Source organism: Polyodon spathula, chromosome 22, assembly GCF_017654505.1.
Source record: "Polyodon spathula isolate WHYD16114869_AA chromosome 22, ASM1765450v1, whole genome shotgun sequence".
Taxonomy (NCBI): Eukaryota; Metazoa; Chordata; class Actinopteri; order Acipenseriformes; family Polyodontidae; genus Polyodon; species Polyodon spathula.
In genome coordinates, this window is record NC_054555.1 from 6,892,747 (window position 1) to 6,917,247 (window position 24,501).

The 24,501-nt window shown below is 37.5% G+C and overlaps 1 protein-coding gene and 1 long non-coding RNA gene across 2 annotated transcripts in view; one reads left to right on the plus strand and one right to left on the minus strand.

Moving 5' to 3' along the window:
* LOC121296831 (alpha-1A adrenergic receptor-like) lies at positions 1-15,693 on the minus strand. The gene is made up of 2 exons (XM_041222667.1): positions 14,200-15,693; positions 1-1,323 (listed from the first exon to the last, which is right to left on the minus strand). Exons 1-2 carry the CDS (start codon positions 15,158-15,160, stop codon positions 737-739), a joined length of 1,548 nt encoding a protein of 515 aa, XP_041078601.1. The 5' UTR covers positions 15,161-15,693; the 3' UTR covers positions 1-736.
* Positions 14,306-24,501, plus strand: part of LOC121296832 — a 14,162-nt gene continuing 3,966 nt past the window's right edge. The window contains exons 1-2 of the long non-coding RNA XR_005947100.1: positions 14,306-14,393; positions 24,229-24,296. This is a non-coding gene — a long non-coding RNA (uncharacterized LOC121296832). The remainder of the gene's footprint in view (positions 14,394-24,228; positions 24,297-24,501) is intronic.

Consider the following 24,501-nt stretch of genomic DNA (forward strand, 5'->3'; position numbering starts at 1 on the left):
TGAGAAAAATCTGTTTCACCACAAGGGAGTTCCCTTAGGTGAAGTGTTCTCTTAGGAGGTGTTCCTATATGCAGAAACTCTGTCAATTGTAAACATGAGGGAAGGACAGCTTTCCTTGTTTTGAACTCGACATGTGAATAAATGGATTTCTGCTGATAAATACTTTCTAAAGCAATTACAAGCAGGAATACAAGTTTCTGCACACCCTAGTCCATACCATGGGGTGTTTGCATGTGTGGCAGCTCTCTAGATAATCTACTGGACCTATGGGGCACACTCAGGCAAACAAAAGGGATGTTGGGTGCCTGGACTGGGCTTTGTTCTAGTGTAGGAAGTTGCCATTCAGCCTAACAGAGTGTTCAATGCATATCGCCAACCTCGGTAACATATGTTGACTCAGATGATTTGCCCAAGATCTTGAGATCAGAGCTATAGAAAAAAAAAAGACTTAAAGTCTCTGGGTTCTTAATAACACAGTTTGAGGTAGTAAAGAAAAAAGAAAAGACATAGTGTAATTGGGTACTGTAGGCAGGGGAGGTTTCCTTGTTTAGACTGATTACAGGGAAACTGCTTTTTTTTAAAGACAATTTAGAAAACATTAAGACACATTTATGATTTCCTCCCTACATTCCCTGTGTACATATGACAATAACAATAATTATAAAGTGCCTTCCATAACCAGGTCATCACAGAGCAAAAAGCAATGAAATATTTAAATTTATTGGTCCCTTTTCCATCACATAATGGTTTCTGATGTGTCAGTGCCTTTCAAATCTGCATTCCCATGTAGTCTAGTGGAGCTTATTTCACAGCTGTCTGCAATCGCTGGCAGGCTCACTGTAGCCTTGCTCGACCTCACAAAACTAGCATTCCCATTGTGCTCATTGACTATCCTAAAGGAGTAGCACTCCACTCTTTGATGGTGCTTGTCTGAAGGGCTGTGGGGAAACGAGGAGAACGCCCGCCAGTCCTGGAAGGTGCCCAGCTCGAGGATCTGTGGCCCACCTTTGTTCAGGTAACTCGGGCTGGGGTTAGCCGAAGACAGGGTTCTCTGACTGCCATTTAGAAACATGGAGCTGTCCTCCATGGAGTTTTTTCTGGAGTTGTCAGACATGTTGATCTTCCAGTTCCTGTAGCTGTAGGCCTCCCAGCCAGAGCGACTCCTGCGCCGACACTGGCACTTGAGGATTCGGAGGAAGGCTCTCTTGAACTCCTTGCTGGAGCAGGGGTAGATGATGGGGTTCAGGCAGCTGTTGAAATATCCTAGCCAGAAAATCACTTTGAAAACTGTATCTGGTGGCCTCAGCTCTGTGAAGAACGAACCTGTGAAGTAAAAGATGCAGATAAATAACAAATGGCAGTTCATATCAGTAGTAATGGTGCACATACATATGGGCTTGAACCAGCATTACACTTTAAAGAAGAGACCAAAATGTATTGAACCTCATTGCTTACTGAACTATAAAGAGTGCATGTTGAGTTTAGCGTACCCCAAATTAATTCAGAAAACTAATAAGATTGCGTTTTGTACAACCCATACTATAAAATGAGTTTGGTTTCCTAATGACAATGTATTCCTGCATAATTTAGCAATCCGGTATTTCTAGACTACTTTTTTTACCACGAAGATCTCCACAGAATGAGAGCATGCCCTCGTACAAATAGCCAGTAGGTGGCAGCACATTCCACACTGCAGCAAGAATCTTGGGTACAACACCATAACAAATCTCAGAATACAAGATTTAGGCCAAAAATAGATTAATTAATAGAGACCTGCTCAAATTTGTTGGCACCCCTCTACAAAAAACGAAGAATGCACAATTCTCTGAAATAACTTGAAACTGACAAAATTGGCATCCACCATTGTTTATTCCATATTTAATGGAAATCAGACTTTGCTTTTGATTTTTTATTCAACATAATAAAACAAATGAAAATGACAAGGACAAAAATGATGGGACCTCTAACCTAATATTTTGTTGCACAACCCTTAGAGGCAATCACTGCAATCAAACGTTTTCTGTAGCTCTCAATGAGACTTCTGCACTTGTTAACAGGTAGTTTGGCCCACTCTTCCTGAGCAAACTGCTCCAGTTGTCTCAGTTTTGACTCATCTGTCCAAAGGACATTCTCCCAGAAGGATTGTGGCTTGTCAATATGCATTTTAATAAATTCCAGTCTGCCTTTTTTATGTTTTTCTTTCATGGAGCCCACTTTCGTTCAAAAAGCAACGGATGGTGCGATCAGAAACTGACGTACCTTCACCTTGGAGTTCAGCTTGTATCTCTTTGGCAGTTATGCTTGATACTTTTTCTACCATTTGCACTATCCTTCTGTTCAATCTGGGGTCTTGCTGCCGCACCCAGGGAGGTTGCCTACAGTTCTATGGACCTTAAACTTCTTAATAATATTTGCAACTGTTGTCACAAGCACATCAAGGTGCTTGGAGATGGTCTTGTAGCCTTTACCTTTACCATGCTTGTCTATTATTTTCTTTCTCTCTTTTGCTTTCTCTGGTCCATGTTCAGTGTGGTGCACACAATGATACCAAACAGCACAGTGACTACTTTTCTCCATTTAAATAGGCTGAATGACTGATTACAAGATTGGAGACATGTGTGATACTAATTAAAGAAACTAATTCGTTTGAAGTTTCACTATAATCCAATTATTTATTATCTTTTCTAAGGGGTACCAACAAATGTGTCCAGGCCATTTTTGAATATCTTTGTAGAATAAGCAATAATTAATCTCTTTTCACAGCTGCTTTGCATTATTCTATGACATACCAAAGGCATGCAAGTATACATGATAAAATAGCTTTTAATTTCATCACTTTTCAGGAGGAATGAAGCATTATTTCAATGCGCTGTAAGGGTACCAACAAATTTGAGAATGTCTATACATTTTTTGCAAGGTTTGTAATTCATTCAAAATATAAAACCATTGTACTGTATGTCAACATTCCTTTGTTATTACATTTGAATATTTTTATGTTTCTCCCCTCCTTCCCTCTCTCCCCACTCTGAAAAGAATGTTCTACTGCTGCTGGACTTTTTCATGAGCAAAACTGAGTGCATTTCCTGTTAAAACCTTTCATATCTAAAATGCAGTGGGCAATGCCAGCTTACCGGTGCTACCATTAGCTAGCTTATCCAAAATCCTGTTAGCATGATGGCTACATGTTAAATATTACATTGGAAGATATTACTAATAATTAGTCAGATATTACATGCTTCACAAGAACTGATTTGAACTTGTACCAAACACTGTAGTCCAATGATTTACAGCTTAATTTCCATCTCATATATACGTAACTGTTAATAGGGTTTAAGAGTCTGGCTTATTAAACTTTTGATTGCTGTTGTATAGCTGTTGCAATCAGCTTTTGTAGTAGAGACACACACAGTGATTGATAATGCTGGCTCCATGGTAGTGTTGCATGTCATAACAGAAACAGCATATATGAAGCTCCCAAACAGTGCAGGTACAGGATTTATGGAGCTTGGTCATAGTATAAGCTGTTTCTTTACATTATACCACTGGAAAATGAATCCTGAACCTTTTTTTTTCAATTTTAAGAGACGAATAAAACAGTATAAATGTAGATCTATTAAGCTGTGTCTTTTTAGATTGTTTCTCTCATAACATTTGAACTTTACTTTGATCCTAGGGTTTCCAACATGGATAATAGGCTTTACTTAATTCAGGCATGGACCTCCTTAATTAGAACTTGATCCTGAAGTTAATACCTTAATAAATAAAACAAATAAGCCACGCACTAAAGATGCAGCTAGTATGGTGACATGGCTCTGAATACAGACCCTATCCCAGTGACCTCTTCGCTTAACCAGATGACCACTGTTCTAAGACAAAGAGGATAAGAGCCCATGCTGACCCCTCCTGAGGGTGACCTCTACGGGTATCTGTGATTGATTCGACATGGTGGTTGCTTTTAAATTCTCTGCTTGAGTCTTTTACCATACCTTACAAGGCATCTGGTAGGTTCCACATTGGTTTTTCATTTGAATCAGTATGCCAGAGTTTAACCCCCCAGGTCAAGCAAGCTGGATCCTAGTCAGCTCAAGCACGACCAAATAAATGCATTTTTAGTGTGCTGTTTTGATCAGTGATAAATAATCATTTGTGTAATAATAAAAAGCACAAGAGGAAAATGAGTACATGTCATTGCTTTTTTATTTTGTAACTTGCATTAAAAACTCAATACTCTTTATAACCTTCATGCAAAAACATTACTGTACCTCCCCCACCTAATAGAATGCACTGGGAGTGATCATATACATTTTAACAGCATATTCAGGCAATTAATATGAGTGTAAGCATGTGCCTGATAACTTCTCTGTCTGACAAAAATATTCAAATATATCACATATTACCCTTATAAAAGTTATACTGTGGTAAACTTTTGTAAGGTTAAGAAATTTGTGACTAGATTTGTATTGAATTTTAAAAGGTGGCTAACATCTGCATGACTAACATACATACTGTCTACCAAACCGTTGATTTTTCAAGTAGTGTTTAGTATCCATTGACAACAAAAGAACAACAAAATAATAATAAAAAAACAAAACATGAAATGAGTCAATTTTCATTGAAAAAAAAAGAATGATACTTTTGCGGAGAACCAAAAACATAACTGTAACAATTAAAAAAGGAAGTGTACAAAAATGAGAAGCAAAAATGTGTGTGACTGCTTATGAACTGTTGTATTACATTACTTATTTGTGTATTTATTTTTAAATAAATTTAAATTATTTTAATTATTAAAATTTTTTTATTTTTTTTATTTTGGAATGTCCCCCTCGCCGCAGTAATTCCCCACACAGCTCAGAAGAAGTGAAGTTCAGTGGGCATCCTCTGATCCCACGAGCGAGCCAGCTTCCTCTTTTACATCCAGGAATTTGAGAGTGGTTGTCAGCGAGCTTCCGACCTCTGAAGGACAAAGGGTAGCCCTGCAGGTGTCCGCACTGAGCTCACTGGTCACCTGACCAGCAGGGTTCACTGTAGCCTGATGAGGAGAAACAGTCCCTGACGGTTTTTGCCTCCCTAACCCACAGGAGCACCAGAGCCAACGCGACGCTATCTTCTGACCCTGTATTGCAGGTACTAAGTAAAATATAATATGTTAGTTCCCACAGTATTACATTTAAAATCGCCCCTTCAGTTAATCTCCCTGTTCTCTGTGAACCGCTGTTATTCTTCTACTGTGGCTACAGCAATTGAAACGGACCTCAGCCGTGCACTGACAGTGGGAGTGAACCGAGAACACGGTGACGGTGATAATGAATTGTGTGAGTGTATAACCTCTGTGTGTGTCTACAGCACCAACCACATGCCAGACAGCCTTTTAGCAACATTAATCATGCAAAGATAACAAGTCTTTCATTAGCTATTGCTTGCCAAAGCAGGCTTAGCCAGGCAACAAGCAGAAGGAGAAGGCAGAAAATAAATATCTCTTCCCCTCGATATAATTTAGTTTTAAAACAAAAAACTCTGCTTTTATTCTGAGCTACTGTATGCCGCATTTGTGTACAAGGCTAACAGCCTAAAAGAAACATTCAGCACTGTCTAAAATAGCCACAGTGGCCTACGTCCTTCCTCTAACAAATTTACACTGCCTAAAAATAAATAAACTATCACGGCATCCTGTTTAGGATCTCCAGGTCAAAAGGGTAAGCATTCCGAAGACTGCAAGACTGTACTGCAGCCAGAGTCATCAACCCAGAGACAATAAAAAAAAAAAAAAAAAAAACTTTGCCTATAAATATTCTCACAAACGAGAAGCATTTGACAGGATATTAAATCTTGAATTTTACTTTTACTTGCATGACACCAGGAGGGATTATCATGCCTTGTGCTGTGGTGATGGATTTATGAAATCCTCTCCCCACTATACACACTTCATGTACCTTGTGAATTCTTGGGATTATGAGAACCAGCTGCATGAAGTCACAAAACAAACACAACATCACACCCATGTGGCGGCAGTAGCCATTCACCCAAAGGGTGTGATCTGGCATTGCTTGATAACTGAACACTAAAGATAATATCTGTACCTTATACACAGGCTCTGCTTGTTGTACCACAATTGTGTGTTATACTGTACAGAAAGTGTGCGTTTCACAAGAGGAGTGCATTATTATACATGTGATGTAACCCAAATAACGAACAGTCATTGGCACTATGAAGATTGTGGTAATATTATTTAGAGAGTTTCTATTCTTAGTGTGACTGTTTTAAAATGGTTATTATTCTGTTGGCATAACTGCCTAATAAACTATCAAAACCTACTTGTCAAATCAGTGCATGGTTCATTGATATAAGAGATTACAAAAGCACATTCATTGAATTAATAGCATGCAAACTCCCTTTCTCTGCTAAAACTTTAATTGATCGGTCCATTAACCATCTTATAGCCAAGTGCAGCCCTTGGGGACCACAGGTCCAGGTCTCTGAAGCAGCAACTAAATGTAAATAACAATTCTACTCTGCACAAAATACCTGCACTCACAGTCAAAGGGACGTTAGTAAAATTATGCTGTTTGCATGGCTGGCAGCTGGCTTCCAATAGCTGCCGTGGGAACATCACATTGTGGTAGAAAGTTGGCTGGGTGTAGGTCAAAACGATCAGAGACCTGTCATTGCTTCAGGATGGCTGCTGTGGTACACTTCCCGATGCAGCGAAGCTTGGCTCTTGTTGAGGAGAGACAGGAACATGTTTGGAGGAGAAGGGCAAGATGAAGAAGACCCTGCATATTCAATCCCAGGGTCACTTTGTTTGGGATGCCGGAGAATGCGGAGCTAAAGCTTTATTATCTCACTCTGCAGGTCATTCTAGACCTCAGTGAAAGTGCTGTGTTGTCGGCACTACTTCGCCTCTGATGCCTTTCAGACCACAGTTGGAATGCTTAGAGAGATTGCCCAATCCACCTTTTCCAGAGTGCTAGGCAGATTTCTGGATGTCATGCTGAAAAGGGAAGGCCAATACTTATAATTTCCTAAGGATACTAGCATAGCATTAGGCTGAGGCTTTTCCAAACAACTCTGTTTCATGCTGAGTGACCTCAGCCATAAGGACTCTCAGCTCCTTCTCAGAAAACTTTTCTGCCCTTCCTTTGCTGCCCTTCCTCTGGCATTTTTATTTTGTTTTGCATTTTCGTGCGCCACAACTGTCACACAGCGCCTACCACTCTATATACTGCTAACTCTGTCACCTCTGGGCTGCAAGTGCGGTCGCTAAATAGACTGATGCACTCATTGAGACCTTTATGCATGTTGAGTAATTTGCATTGCTCTTAAGCTTACATAGGGTGCAGTGCAAAATAATGGCCAGGCCGCAATGCAATTTGAATCTGCAATTATTTGCACTGCGCCTATACTTCCACCTGCCCCTTAATGTACAGTGTCACCTTGGTATGCTGTAAATGCAAAACTTACATTCTCTTTGATTTGAATGCAAAAGAACACTAGAAAATAATGGCTCATATCATATTTGCCATGCATTGACTATACAGGCCAACTTGTGGGTCAATGGAACTGCCGTCAGATTTAGGATGAACGTGAGTTAGGATCATTTATATTGGGCTCCACATGCCCTGTTTTCAAGCAGATTAATCAAATAATGATGTGTGTCTTAGAATGGTGGTTAAAGCAAGGCAAGGAGTTTGCATTTTAGATAATGGGTCTGTTGCTGTATAAAATATATAAGTCATGAGGCTCTTTTTGTTTAATAGTTTAATAGAACTATGTGGGCATCAAGCAATAGGATTTATCACCCACAATATTAGTGTCTGTATAACTCAGTGACACTTTCTATCTCTGGCACCTATTGTATCTAAGTAATTACATGGTAACATCACAAAAATATGCCATAAGTGTGTCTCTTCCAGCTTACTGTAGCGACAGTGCCATAAACAGAGGAAAACATTTCAAACCAAGGTCAGACTAAAGAGAGCTGGCCCAGTCTCTTCTTGAGAAACTCATTCTGGCTTAACCTTATGTGGCTAACGAAAAGCTAAGCACGTCTGGACTTCTACACTGAATATAGGGCCATGACTGTTAGCCAGATTTCAATAATCATTTATCTTCAGTAAATGGAAAGCAGCTGGATTAAAGCGTGTATCGGTCAAATGGCGCACTATTATCTAGCTGCTTGTAATGCATACAGTGCGTGGTAATTGTTTCTATAACGTCTTATCTGCTGTGTCCCTTTATCACTGTGTAAATGTCTAACAAATGAGATCAGGTTTTATGTAATTAAACATGCTTTTATTATTAGTTATAAATAGTTTACTATATAAACATGAACACAACATTGTTAACATGGAATAAGCTTGTTACAGTTAATAAACTAAAACGGTTTATTAACTGTCTAAAAATAAAGCATGACCTAAAGTTAAAAACACTGTCAGCTTTGGGTGAAATGCTGTTAGTTTTGGGTGACAGTACCTGTCTTGATATTGCATAAAAGTCTATTCACTTAAAGTGTTTAAAAATACAAAGACCTCCTATAAACATTTTAGACGGCAGACACGGTGATACTGATTGTTGCTACGGAGTTTATTACCGGTTAAAGCTGTGGCCCTGTCCTATCCTGAGGTAACACTCGTTCCTTTCCAAATCAGAGCACTTGGTGAGAACGTAACTCTTCTTCCAAACACAGTTTAGATTTAAAGGAGCTCTGGCTCTTTTGCTGAAGTGTCTTGGTTTCTTGACCTGGCATTGCAGCGAACTGAAAACCTGTACCCATTTCAAATTTAATGGATCAGCGCTACAGCTAGTGTAAACTGTAGTTTGAATGAAAAAATTTATGCAAAGGACCAAACACGAGGGATAGATTTAATAAGGTACTATTTAGTGAAATTAGAAAACGATTGTGTGCGAACTGCCAATTATCTTCCAGAGCTAGCAGGCTTCTATTTTGCACAGATGCCCGCTGGAACGTTGAAGAGCTTAACTATGAATTAAATTTTAAATCAATCCGCGCTTAAAGACATTCTAATCTACAACTAATCTGATAACATAAAAAGCTAAGTAAACATACTTTCTGACGCTGGTCTTGAGACAAGCGAAATCATATCTGTGACAGGACATCGTAATGAAGGCTCAATTCACAGCTTCTGGGGATGAAATCAACAAGACACGATTGGTCCACAATTCTGTCATCAGCTGGATCGAAACAACACCTCACTAAATAAATAGTTTTCTAGTAGCAGTAGAGCCCTCTCGATGCGTGCTCTACCGTGTGGTAGATGACCTTGTCTTGCGTTAGCTCCCTTGCCTACAGCTCGGGACACATAACTCCAGTCGCGGTCATCTACCACACGTTAGAGCCCGCATGGACGGGCTCTATCGCTTAAATAGAATGCAGTGCGATTCGAAACTAGAAACAAACTTGAAAGACTTCTCTGTGCATTTGTTAGTACTTACTTTGTCATTTGAATTAAGTAACATCTCTGCTATTATCTTTACAGGTCTGGACTCCAAGAGCAGCAAATCTGATTGTATCGAGCCCATTAACAGAGAAAAAAAAATATCTGAAATCCCCACTACCCCACCCCCAATAAGAAGAGGCACATTTGTAATTTCATTCAGCTGGAGTGTAGGAAATGAATGAGAAGATGTTCCACGCAAGCAGACTGGGTGAAACAATGTCAAAATCAATCAACGCAAGATAAACAGAAGGCTTTCGGTAGGATGTACCGTACCATTTCATATTTTACTGTTTCAATCTTTTTACCTTATTTTTAACTGAGATCATGTAATTGAGATGACGTTGAATCGACTTAAGGCATACATATTTACTCTGTAACAGCTGGCTTCAGCTTGGATGATACATTCGTTGAAGACAGGCCTCTGTCCGAGTGCTTATCTGAAAGCCATTAAAATGTGCACGTTTACTGCAGTGCCACAGTAATTTCTAAACAAACAGAACAATAAGGGAAATTCACATGTAAAATAGTTTCCAAAATACTATACAATAAGAGGTAAAAAAAAATAAATAAATATGAACTTGTTTTTTTTTTTTTTTTTTCTGGTGGGACTAAAGGGCAAAATCAGTAAATAGTTTATAAATGAGTGTTTTTACACATGTGCAAAGAGGACAGGCAGGGCCAAAATTAAACATTGTATACAACAGAGTGAGCAGGCTGATAACTTGCTTGGCTGAAATCATGACTGCAGCTATTTTTTAGTTAAACATGTCTTTGCTAAGTCTTTTTTTTATTATTTACTTGATTTTGACTTTGACCCTTTCGTGCATGGCGACCTCCATGGGGAACAATACAAAAACTCTTGTAGTCTTTATATATGGACATGCATAATAACCTCACATGTGGATGCAATTTTCTCCCCCATATAAAGCAATGTAAAAAAAAAAAAAAAAAAAAAAAAAGAAAAAAAATATTTTTATATATTTCAAACATGAGAGGGATAAGGTCTCGATTTGTCCTGCGATAAAATGGTACCTTCGCTGCGACACTGCCTTTCACAGCAGTGGTGGCAGGATTGTATCATCAGCTGGAAAAAAAATCACTGCTACACACTTAATAAAAATATAGAACACGTAATAGCTTTTCAGAATACTTATTTCAGTAAAGCTAAATGAATCATACACACCAGCTATATCCAGTCCCCTGGAAAATGGACTACCAGATGTTCTCCCTCATTACAGTGACTTTATGATTTTTGTGTCCTTTATTGTGCAGCTCTAGGTATTTTGATACTGGTTTGATAGTAAGATTTTTTGCATTGCTGTGCTGCTTCAGTGTTGCTTCAGTGTTGCTTCAGTGTTGTTTCAGTGTTGCTTCAGTGTTACCCATCGCATCACAGGCAGTGTGAACGGCTCGTATCAAAAATACATGTTTAATTTTTTTTGTCGTGGTGTGGTGTGTCGTACAGGATTATACATTGTCCAGACCCATTCTCATGTGTCTCTACAAGCAACATCAACACATTTTGTTCCCTTATTCCTGATGAGAAAATGGCTGCTATCCAGTGAGAGACTCTGAGTGCTTGGAAACTGTCTCACGTCCAAATACCCTGCGTGTTTGTGGGTCATTAATTCCTATACAGCCCTTCAAGGAGCACTGAATCTCTAGATTTAACAAGTAATCAAAATGATCTACAGCTAACTATGTACGGGCTTATGGGCTCAATTTTAAAGCAATATTTCAATTTGTGTGATGTTTATCCAATTTAAGACAGCATTTCTGGCATTTCTGATTCTTAACTTCAACCGGTGAAGTTGTGTGAATGACCATTTGGAGAAGGGAGTTTTGCAAGCAGAGCCCATTGCGTTTTATTAGATATCTTGGAAATTTGATTTAAAATGTCACGCTTAGGTTCAAATTACATTCCTAAATTCATCCTCACATGGAAAACATTTTTTTCACATGTTTTGAAAATCTTGAAAAAGTCAACCCAAAAGTAACTTTTACATAGATTATCATGACTTTTGTTCACCGATATTTTTTCTAAGTCCATTTGGAACTATATAGAATCTTTAACTTCTTTATACAGTTGGGTTTTTACTGGAGTCAAAACATATTCCCCTCTCCCCAACAGCACTTACATATTTCTACTTTTTGTTTGCATGTATCTATTTTAGTATGTGTGTATATATATATATATATATATATATATATATATATATATATATATATATATATATATATATATATATATATAACAAACAAGCTGATCATCAAATTCATAGTCTGAAATATGACAATCTTAACAAGTACATACTCTTGTTTTTTTCTTTCTGTATCATCTTTTGGCCTGTGGCCTCAAACAGTCTCTCAAACATGTCTTCTCTCTGAGTACATCTGGTACACTAGTGTAACCAGTAACTCACCCTGCAGCCCCCAGTGCTTATAAAACACATCACATTAGTTCTATGTGGTAATTCATCATTCCTAACAACAACATGAATACATTAGTCAGGATAACTGTGATAACCCATCCTCATAGCAGGCTGCTATATAAGTTACACCTGCAAAGGTTAAACCCCCTTATTTAGCAACTGACCTACTTAGAAGTCACTTTTCAGGTGAAATCAACACTAACACAAGAATAACACATCAACATTAATAAACATTCAAATGGAGTATTGTAACATAATTATTAATGGACTTCACATGCATTTAGCTGCAAACATTTTTTTTTTTTTATAAGTAGCTTCCTATTATTATTATTATTATTATTATTATTATTATTATTATTATTATAATTACTGCTACTTTTGACTGTCCTTTTATTTCTGCACTATGTACCCAATCATTCTGGGTGGTCCTTATTGCAATTACTCAAATAGGAGGCTTAATTCATATTTGAATATATTCTGTGTTAAGGTGCTTTGATTTGAATCCAGGAACTACTCCAAAGCACTAGTTGCCTACTTGTCTTTCACTATATAAACATATGTAAGGCAGGCTAGATCGAGAAAGAGTCTGTATAGTTGTAAGAGTCAGCGGGTACTGCATACTGAGGGTAGGGGCCCAAGGGCACTGGAACTAGGGGTGCTGAGGGTGTGGTGGCACCCCCTTGGCTTTGCATGGCTTTCATCATATATAGGGGTTACAGTTTTGTTCAATGGCTTTCAGCACCCCTACTTTAAAAGTTGTTCCAGTGACATTGTAGGGGCCATCGTTTGATGCTCTGTAAGAGTGCTAGTGCAATTAGATTAGAATAGTATCCTATTGGTCTAAATGTCTCTCAAGGATTGCAGACCACCATTTTATTCAAATACGTAGCTGGGAATGTGTGAATGTGTGTGTGTGTGTGTGTGTGTGTGTGTGTGTGTGTGTGTGTGTGTGTGTGTGTGTGTGTAAAGTGTATATAGTTTTAAAGGACATGCAATATGAAACTAAATGTGAATTTAAAGAGTGAAACGGAAATGGTTATTATATATATATTCTATATATATAATAATATTATATATAATATATATATATATATATATATATATATATATATAAAATGTTATATATATATATATTTTACTACTGATTCTATATTATTATTATTTTATTATTATCAAAGTTAATTATGGTGAATGCATAAAATATTGATAATTAAATAACTTTAACCATTTTAAACAGCATATTTAAAAATGTATTTCTAGTGCAGTACTATGCATCAAAAAATATTAGAGTTGTACTGCAGAAACAACTTAATCCACAAAGTGTCACATTAGTTAACGAAATCAGTTAAATCTATGAAATAGTAAAGAACGTCTATAAGTGCTATTCAATCAGCGAAATTATAATAAGATGTAGGCTGTTTTATTATTATTATTATTATTATTATTATTATTATTATTATTATTATTATTATTATTATTATTATTTTATTTAACTAAATAAATGTTAATGCATTCATAAATACCATGTAGTGCTTCTGCAACATAATCTAATCCAGAAATGTCAAAGAGCTCACACACTTCCAAAAGAAAAAAAAAAAAACGAATGGGTGAATCATATCTGAACGGCTGCCTCGAGCTACTTATCCAGTCATTTATCATATGGATGCGGTGATCCCGAATTTCACCTTATAGCCCGCCTACATCATTACAGTTCAAAGAACTAACAGCTGATAAGTACGTTTTAGGTCTAGATTAGGGTGTCCACGATTAGGCAAAGAAAAACAAACATGGCCAAAAAGTTTTGCATCACCTAGAATTTTAAAATTGAGACATAATTAAAAAATAAATAATGAAATAAAATATCCGAACATAATTTAGATATTTTCCTTAACACCATGTGATCAAAAAAAATAAAATAAAATAAAAAATACAAAATACAAAATACAAAATAAAATCTCAAAAAGATTTCAAAATGTCATTTTTTTCCCCCCACAATTTTTTGTCAGTTTTTCGTTAAGTAAATGGAAATCTATAAAGCGGTGTGTAATTCATAAAGTTAACGTAATATTTTTCAACCGGTTTCATTCGACTTTATGAAGCGCAATGTGTTAATTATATAGTGATGCAAACCTTTTGTCATAAACAAACGCAACAAATGTGCACATTAGCAGCCGATTATTTTGATAGACTGAAACAACGGGCACTCTTCTAAAGTACTTCGGAATAACTCCGATCTGGGCTTTAATATAAGAGCGTATTACACATATACAGTATGTGCTAAATGTATGTTTAGTTAAATAAAGTCCACCTACCAATAGGCAGAGCCAAGAAGAATGGGAGCCAGCATAGAATAAACATCCCCACCACGATGCCCAGTGTCTTCGCTGCTTTCTTTTGCCTGGAGAACTTTAGGAGCTTCACTGACAGCGAGCTCCGTGTGTGGTGGCCCCTACCCTTGCTGACGCCTGTGCAGTCCTCCTGGGTACCCCTGCAGTGGATTCGCAAGGTGAGTTCCTTAGAATCTAACCTTTCCTTCATCACCCCCGCTTCAAGATTCTTTGTAGTCCTCTTGGCTACTATGTACACTCTGAAATACATGGCCAGTATAACAATCAGCGGTATGTAGAATGACCCCAGAGAGGAGAAAAGCGCATAGAACGGCTCTTCAGTGATGCTGCAGACTTTCTCATCCTGCGGAGCTGGCTCTTTCCATCCAAGCAGAGGTCCAATCGATATTACCATCGCCAAAACCCAGACCCCCAAGAGCGCTAAGATCGCCCGTTTCTCAGTCACTATTGTAGGGTACTGAAGGGAAAATCGTACACCTATGTATCTGTCGATAGAAATCGCACAAAGACTCATTATAGAAGCTGTACAGCACAACACATCCAAAGCTGCCCAGATGTCGCACAATATTCTTCCGAACGCCCAGTAGTCAACGATCTCGAGAGTGGCGGACACGGGCAGCACAGTGGTACTAAGGAGTAGGTCTGCGATGGCTAAGTTTATTATAAAATAGTTTGTAGGAGTTCTTAACTGCCTGTTGCAAACCACAGAAAGAATAACCAGAATGTTACCCACGATAGCAAAAACTATGAAGGCGCCCAAAACAAGTCCCAGAGTTGTCGCCCTGGTGATGTCCAAAGAAGGCAGGGTTTGGTTTCTGGAGGTCCCATTGGAAATATTTGAAACCAGCTCCCCATCGTACAGCATAAGCTGTGGAGAGGATGTGTTACTCCCTAGACCTGCAGCAGCATCAATGTCTAAATTCATTTTGAAAGCAGTAGTCTTCCATAGCAAATAGTAGTTTTTGCCAGTGCAATAATAATAATAATAATAATAATAATAATAATAATAATAATAATAATAATAATACGAGCGTACACTGTATTTGTGTATTACTAGATGAGTCACATGCAACTCATACCTCTATGATCGCAGTTGCGCTACTGAATAAAAAGTTCGTTTCTGTGGAATACTCCAGTACACTGTTGCTGTCCTGCTGTACTGCCGCATACATGGCTGTAGTAATCCTGCAGTTGTTATTGGCTCAGGGTCTTTGATCGCCCATGTGTCTTTAAGGAGTGAGTGCTGTGGGTTTGTAAGAACTATGAATGGAAATGTGAGCCTCTGCTAGGATCCACCACAACGCATGACGTCACGCATAATTTACATTACTAAAGCATATGACGCTTAAAGGTGCAGCACAATCAGAAAGCACCCGCGATTTTAAGAAACGATTCGAGGTAAGCGTTGTGGGTCGGTACGTTACCTTGCGGATCTTGATGCCCCCGTATTATGATGCCCCACCCACCCCCCCCCCCCCCACCCCCCCCCCCCCACGGCCCCCCGCCCCAACCCCCCCCCAAAAAAAAAAACCAACCCCCCCCCCCCCCCCCCCCCCCCCCCCCGCCCAACCCCCCCCCCCCCCAAAAAAAAACCCCAACCCGCCCCCCCCACCCCCCCCCCCACCCCACCCCCACCCCCCCCCCCCCCCCCCCCCCCCCCCCCCCCCCCCAAAACTATTGCAGTCTTTGAAGTAGAAGCCAAATGCATGACATGGTTTTCATTTCAGTGATATTGTATGTTTAAGTTTGACATGCCTGGGGCAATGTACATCTAATTCTATACATTAATGTTTTACACTTTACAACACTTTGATTGTCTTTGGCAGCTCGTTCAACGAATACACAGCTTTTAAACTTTACCATCAAAGCTACAAAAGTGATTGCAATAGTTTAGCGTGCATTTTAGTGTAAGCTTTCCTTTAGTGGGAATAAACACCCTTATTTAAAGACTTCCATGTGTACCTACGTTGTTTAATTGGTGGGGTTATTTAAAACACAAAATGCAGCTGTTTTGCTCTTTGTTATCCAGTTTTTATTTGACTGATGAACTCCAACTATTGGTGAAATGATGAGAAACATGCATAAAATAAGCAACTCAGGATATTCTGGAATATTCTAATTATGAAATCTGTGTAATTTAAGGCAATAACCTACACACAAAAAAAATAAAAAATAAATAAATAAATAAAAAATAAAAAAACGATTTGGCTTTACAAATAAATCTTAAGAAATATACACAGAAAACATCCTGATATAAACAAAACACTGTTCTTGACAGTGCATCTCACTTTCTACACATGCAGGAGGCATACACCTGCATCCTTGCAGTTAACTACCAGCTAGGCTTGTATTCGTTTCAGATCACAGCTGAGTCTGCAGTATTCATCACGCTGTGCAGGTAACTCCTACAGGGCACAAATGGATCAATATCATCATTCTTACATAAATAACACAGCTTACTCCCCAAAGCTGTGTTTTCCTCAAGTAGTGTGTAAGGTAATCTTTGGCATTGCCATCCTTGCCTATTGGTTAAAACTTTTATTTATGGCTTTGCAGTATATCAAGTCATATTTACTATATTTACGAGCAATGCGGCTTCAGGCATTACAGCCCCCTGTCAGTAACAACAGTCTTCTCTGAGGTCAATAATGTTTCAATATAGCCCTCCTACATATATTGTTGATGCATTGTTCACCCCCAAATCTCTGTAAGTCTCTTGTAAAAAAACATCTGCTAAAGGACTAACATTAATAAAAATAATAATAATAAATAATATATTAATAATAATAATAATAATAATAATAATAATAATAATAATAATAATAATAATAATAATTAATGACAATGTAACAGGTATTGTATGAGTGGGTGATGACTTGGCAAGGTTGTTGATACTTCAATATGTTTGAACTGGATTTGCATACCAGATATAGAAGGCTTATTTGAATTTGCTCAGATATGTTTCTGGATGCTTACGCTTACTAGATATGAGTTGTGAGAACCAAGAAAACTAAAACTTTGTTTTCATTGATTACATCTTGAAACATTTAGAGGGTTGTAAATTTAAAGGCTGTAATACATTTTTTTTTTAAAACAAAACCACACACTATTGACCATCCCTTGGGAAAAGAAAAGGCAGTCATTTCATCAAGAGACTCAAGTTGAGGATTACACAGAAAGACAGTTGGTCGGTGTTAAACCTTGTGTTTTCAGATGTGTTTTACAACTGCATCTCATCAGTGTTGTAGCCCAGTTAAATAAATGTTTTGGAGCAGTGCCAAGGATGTGCATATTGACCCCTCTGAGGTGCTCATTAGAGTTTCGCAGACCTGTTTATAATGTCTACATGCAGATCTTTCAGTATGTGGCTTATGCGTGTTGATTTTTGAAATAACACTGTACTTACTTTTGCAGTTCAACTTTCGAAATGCCCTAATGAGTATCAGATTAGCATAGAAGCTTGATCTTTCTTGTTTCCATGCATTACATTCATCAAAGAGCCTTCTGTCACAGATTCCTGTCAGACAACATTGTGCTTCAGTCAAAGCTGCTTCAGTAGTAACCTCAATAAGAAATCTACAATTTAAAAAATGACACACATCATCCATATCTATATTATTATTATTATAATTATAGTTCTATGGTGTAATTAAGAAGGTCACATAAGCATGTCCTTTAAAGATAACCTTGACTAAGCCTGTCTATTTAGTTATTCATTTATTTATGAGACTTAGCAGTATTTCTTTTTAACCAGGAATATCAAATCTTCTGCGATCTGGGTCACACAGCTTTGACCACACATGGGGCAATTTCAGGTAGGGTAATGTGCCATCATATTTTGTTTTGCAGTACAATTTAATAGGTTTTCTTTATTATCATATATGCAATTATTAGACAAATCATTAGAAGTTTAGAGCAAGTTCTCTTTCACACAGAATACATATTTGGTTTGTCTCTTGCTTTGCATTGCTTTGCTGGTCAAGGGTTCTCAGTAATGCTAGTCTTCCACCAATGATGAATGTTCATCAGATTACAGATGCTGCCACACTTTTGATTTGATGGTCCAGGTGAAAGGCAGGATGGGCGGGGTAATGTTGAAACCCAGGTGGCTTGAAGGTGCTGGAAGCAGTATTTAGTAGCTCCTGGTGATTGTCTGCAGAGACTGTGATAATCACAATGATGGTGATTTAAGAAGAACTTGAGATGATTATCTGCAAGACTATGCCCTGTGTGAATGCAGGGAATCACCAACTGCAGAGCTACTCTGTCTAAGCTTGCCTACAGGATCCCAGTTGCTTTGAAGTGGTGCATTGAGCAGCTTCCTATAAACCACAGAACAATGGACCTGCTGACCGATCACTTCCTGAGAAGTTTCAATTTACCACTCTCTGTATGAAGACAGATACAGCTTAGTGGTTACACTCTTGGCTAAAGGCATCTCTTTACTAACACATCTAGTTAAATACACATATAAGTTTATTGTTGCCACAAAATATGTCACTAGGATTTGTGATATACTTTGTCAAGTGACTGGAACAAAAACTGGCAACTCCTGCTTGCAGACAGACATTCCAAAAGAGCTGGGCTGAATTTGGGAGCTTATTGAGGGTCTGTATAACTGCAATGCATATCTTGGGAACCATGACTGGGTTATTTAAAATCTGACTACACTGGGAACTTTAATCCTTGCTGTACTGTTCATCCATTCCTTTATCTTGAGGAGCATTTATTTTCAGCTCTGGCTAAAGCATTTTCTTGATGTCCGGGTATTAGATATACTGGTGGGCATGAAGTACGTGGTCACTTCCATGACATTCTTAATAACTTAAGAGTTTCTGAGAACCCAACCTATTATAAGCAGCATGTTCAAAAACAAATACAGTACCGCAGTAATCATTTTGATCATTGCGATCTGGATGCATACATTTTTTACTTAAGGGTTATAACCGAATGAAAAAGCAATTTGTAAATATCTATAAAAAAATATCTTTTGCAAGTGTCAATCCAATTCAAAGCATCATGCACACTTAAGATTCGATGCTCTATGTTATGTATTTTATCTGGCTGAATTACTTTGGGTTTAAAACACTGTTACAGATGTGTCTGCAGATCTATAAATTTAGCAAACTCAGCCGTCACCTAACCAATTAATAAAATGAATGGCCATGCATATCTGAAGCCTGCAGGGGGTGGGGGTGGAGACAAGATAAGAGCTTTGTAGAGTCTATTTCATTACAAGCCTTGGTAAACCTGGCAGAATCACAAAATACAAAGTCGGAGCAAAATTTTATACAGCTAAATGGCAACAAAACAGAAGTAATGCTGCTTGGCTTTCCCCAACAAACATTGATTGTTTTAGTATGGTGATTGGCGGTTGAGTTAAATCTAGTTCTGAAGTTAGGGATCTGAGTGTGGTTTTCGACCCCAGTCTAACCTTTGAGTCTCATATCCACAATGTCACAAATGGTGTCCTTTTTTATCTCCAGAATATATCCTGTCTGTGCCCTATCTTGTCCATGCCCAATGCAGATGCTGGTATGCCTTTGTCTCCTCCCGGCTCGATTGTTGTAATGTTTTGCTTGCCAGTGCTTCCAAGGCTACAATACATTCAGTTTTTGTCTCTCTGCATTGGTTGCCGGTGAAGAGTAGGATTGATTTTAAAATGGTACTGCTAATTCATAAGGCTCTAAATGGCTTGGTCCCAAATCACATCTCTGATTTGTTAAAAGGTACCTTCTTCCAACTCGTAACCTTCGCTCTGCGAATTTGGGTCTGTTAAGGATTCCAAAGGCTAAACTTTGTTCTATGGGTGACAGAGCTTTTCACTGTCACCTAATACCGTTGAAGCTTTTAAAAAACAACAAAAAACCCATCTCTATCTAAAGGCATTTCATCATGGTTAGGTTCAAGTTATTGTGCAATGTTTTATTATATAATCTGTGCTATTTTTAAGTATATACTTGTGCATTTGTTGCTGTATTTTATTTTGTTTTGTTGTTTTTAGTGTTATTATTCTAAACTGTTGAGCACTTTGAGATGCTTGCATTTAGGCGCTATACAAAATGAAGATTATTATTACAAAATATTGTGAACTGTTGTCCAGCTCCTAAATGTTAATCTTACAAACCTGAATAAGATATGCTTTATATGTACATAAAAAGTGAAAAAGAGCAGTAGTGAATCAATATTGTTTTGATATTGATTGACTCCAATATTTGAATGATGGTGCCATTATCTTTAATAGAGCTTTTAACAAGTCTGTGATAACACAAGTCATAGCAAAGAACTAATATGCACTAATATTATGTAATTGTCACATCTTCTTAAAAGCTAAAATAATAACAGGACAAAAAATATTTTTTTACATTTGGAGGAAAACACTGCGTATCAGAATGACTATGAATATATAAAGAAAAGTGCCACTTTGCTCATATGATTTCAATGTGATTCCTCAGGTAAATCTTGATCACACAATTGAATTTGCAATATTTGTTTGCTTTACCAGAAAAAAAAAAAAACACACACAATGATCATATGCATGAAGCTATACATGTTCTGTTTAAAAGGAACCCATATTGCACCATAGCAGTATCATACCATAAGATTAGCACCAAGGCAATCTATCAATATTTATTTTATATAGCGCCTTTCATAGTGGACTACCATCACAAAGCGCTTTACAAGATAGTGAGGAACAATGCATAATACATTAAATACAATAAAATACAGGGCATAGCACATTAAATACAACACTAAAAAACAATGCAAACACATTAAATATAGGCATAATACATTAAATAAAAGGCTAGAATGTGAATTCTAAACATTGTGGATGCGTGTGTCATGTAGAATCATCAGAATAAGATGTCTTTATTGCAGTCAGCTGTTTTTCCTGACTCAGAGAAAACAGAAGTAAAATGACTGAAATAAAGGAGTGCATGTACTTTGTGAAGACATCATCTGCTATAAGCTTGAGTGCTGGTACTTCTTGGATTAACCAAATTGTTTTTCCAGTCTAATAGATATAGCTTGTGGTGCAGTGTGTCTGCTATCCAACATACTTAGAATATTTTGTAACCCATGTGTTACAGGGATGAAAATATGACTCCCATTGCATAGCAGCTTGATTCATTCCTGCTTTTACTATGAGTTTAATGAGGCAGCCCCGAGCTTGTTACCTATACACTGTAGCTAATGAAACTTGTAATAAAACCTGGAATGGGTGAAACTGTTATGCAACAGGAGTCTCATTTCCATCCCTGTGTTATATTGTGTGCAGGTCCATATACATTGTAGAATGTGATGGTGGGGTCTATTTTGATGCTCTAAACAGAAGTGAGTGAACTGCCTGCCTTGCAAGTGGTGTAATAAAGTTACACTAAGAAGAAGCAGGTGTAACTCAGATACAGTCTAACAATAGAGGTGGAAGTGCTTTGAAAATAACACATGGGGATGTCTTTAAGCTGTCACAATGGAATCGCAAGGTTAAGGGACAGGAGCAATTCAATTTACGCCTTGTATACAAAATCGTATATACCTGTCTACACAACCAAAAAGGGTCGGCTGCTCTCAAAGCTTTTTTTACTTGTACTTTTGTAAAGAGAGAATCCATTTAGAAATGATGAGACACTTCTCTCCTTTCAGTCGTAAAAACATTTTGTGAATAACCCTCATGTTGCCTTGGCTTCTAATTCAAGTTGAAGAGTACAATACACTCTGCTCTGTTTCCCATCACATCTGAATGGAAAAAACTGAGTACGTGTGCAATAAATGTGAAGGAACTATTGCTTTAAGAAAAAGTATTATTGATGCAGATGTTCATAAAATGTAAAAAAATCGTTAAATGGAGTAGGTGGTTGTCGGATGAGTACATATTATCACACACAAGCTCGTTAACTACAGTGCTGTACGCCATTATTGTATTCTTCCAGCAGTAGTTCAATAAACAATTTTACTGTGTCCCACGTTATTCTATAGAAAACCTCACTTCCTGCCCCTAAGGCCCACCACTGTGTATCACAAAACTGCAGGATGTGCACAGCTGTGAAAATGCTCTTGGGCTGGATATCCTTTTCATTTTCATCTTCTCCTTATTAGATGGAAGACGCTTGTGTGTCTGCTGCGGTCTCTGAGGTAATAGGCCGAAGCTCTTAACCTTCCAGTCCCAATTAATTTAACATCTGTTTATCTGAGGTCCTGAGGCACATGGTTAGCTGGTGAAAGTACTGCTATTCCATCATCAGCCACATAGAAATATGTACAATATCCTGATGGAGCGGAGCTGGACTGAAACAATTTAGTTCTCCAGCAGTATATTTTTCTTTATCTCCCCAAGGAGTAATTACACTGTGTAAATCTGTGCATCCTAAAATAAAGCACCTTTCTTTCTTGTTCGTGATTACTTACTATCAATTGGAACCTCAACTGACCATACATTTGTTCTATACTAGACATGGTATGATTATATTTCTGAAGCCCCCTTCCCCCACTGGTTGGATAATCAGTTCAAGATGACAGAGAGAAATATAACATCTCATTAAAAATAAGTACCAACACTACAAATCATACCCCAATGTATGTGACCTTGGTAACTCCACGGTGTTGAATGGTTCAACTATTACACTTAACTAATAACCCTAGATAATAGTAGTAGGCTACCATACCTAGAAAGCTTTGAAAATATAATAGTAGTTTATTAGGACTTTTTTTTTTTTTTTAAATAAAAATTACATTGCGTCACCCAACTTGCAAGGACAATTTAGATTAGCCCTTTCAGTGCCTATGACTGGAGCCCTTGTCATTTTATAGTGATGTCCAATGTGCCCTAAATGTCATCATGTCTTGTATTGTAAAAGTAAAGATAGTAGCAGTATAAAAACAATGAACATGAAAAGTCCACCCGAATCAACATTCTTTACCGTTAACGTCCACATCCTGGATCGACAGAGACAGTGGGACGGTTTACACAAAAATGCTTTTTTTTTTTTTTTGTGTTAAGCAATATAAAACGTCTTCAGTTGTTTGTTACTAGTTATGAAACATTGACAGAGGCATTTTCTTTTCAAAAAAAAAAACTAGTTCAAGTTGCTGGTGTAAACCATATAATACATCTGGCCTGTTTTTCTTCAGTTCTACTTAGTTACTCACACTTTTAATAATCAAACATAGTTTAACCCTTCTCCCAGATGAATGATCCATTTGTCTGAGGAATGGGTACACCAATAACAATTCTGATTTGGTACATTTATTGAGTAGTTTTGTTTGTTTTTTTCCTTTGAAATGAAGATTTGGAGTAAATAGCTGTGAGAGCCCAACCCACTGCTATAAAGCTGTGAAGCATTAAGAAGCTTTCATTTTATAGACTGATTTCTACAAATCCTTTTACGAATGTTGTCGGTCTTTTCTCTAGAGTCATTAGATCAAATCTGTAACACAAAAGATTCTCCAGCCATGTGGTAAAAAATAAACATTTCTGGTACATACGTGATATTTAAATCATAATATTTATATTAATAAACTCTATAGTGTAGTATTTTCAACATCCTTAAGTAGAAACTTATTTTGTAAATAAAGGAACTGTAGCAACTTTGACTGTTGGCCTATTATAGAAAATGCACAATGTTTTTTAGATGTGTTTCAATGCTGAGGAGCTCTAAAACTTACATTTTAGTCTGAGGGTTGAGTTGAATAATCTGCTAGTATTTTTCGTGTATTTTTGACTTCTACATTTCAATAAAAACACCCTAGCAAGTACCAAAAGACCTCAACTATTAAAATTGGTTTACATTATAAATCTACTACAATCTGGAACCAGTTCAGGACATTTGTTGTTGCAAAGACCCAACATATTATTTTCATGATTTAATGAATACTCCCTGCGATTTTCTTCTAAAATTACAACTCCAGGGAAAGAAAATGTGTAGCGAATTGGCACACCCACAATAGAGTGTGTTCAAACTGCAATTTAGATACATTCTAATCATTGTTATACAGTTCTACAGGAATAAACCTCTGGGTATTGGGCAATAATGATTGGCTACAAGCAAGACTGGTGACAATTGGTAAGATTTCTTACACTTGTGCTTGTTTCAGCATTTTAACATTTTAAATGAGATTAGATTATTTGGAAACTGTAAACTTCTTTACTCTAGATATACTTGTACATCATGCAATAATTAGCCATTGAAGTTAAAAAATACAAATATAAAAAAAACAGCTCCATATGATTGCAAGCAAAAAAAAGGAGGTTATGGTATATTTGAAAGT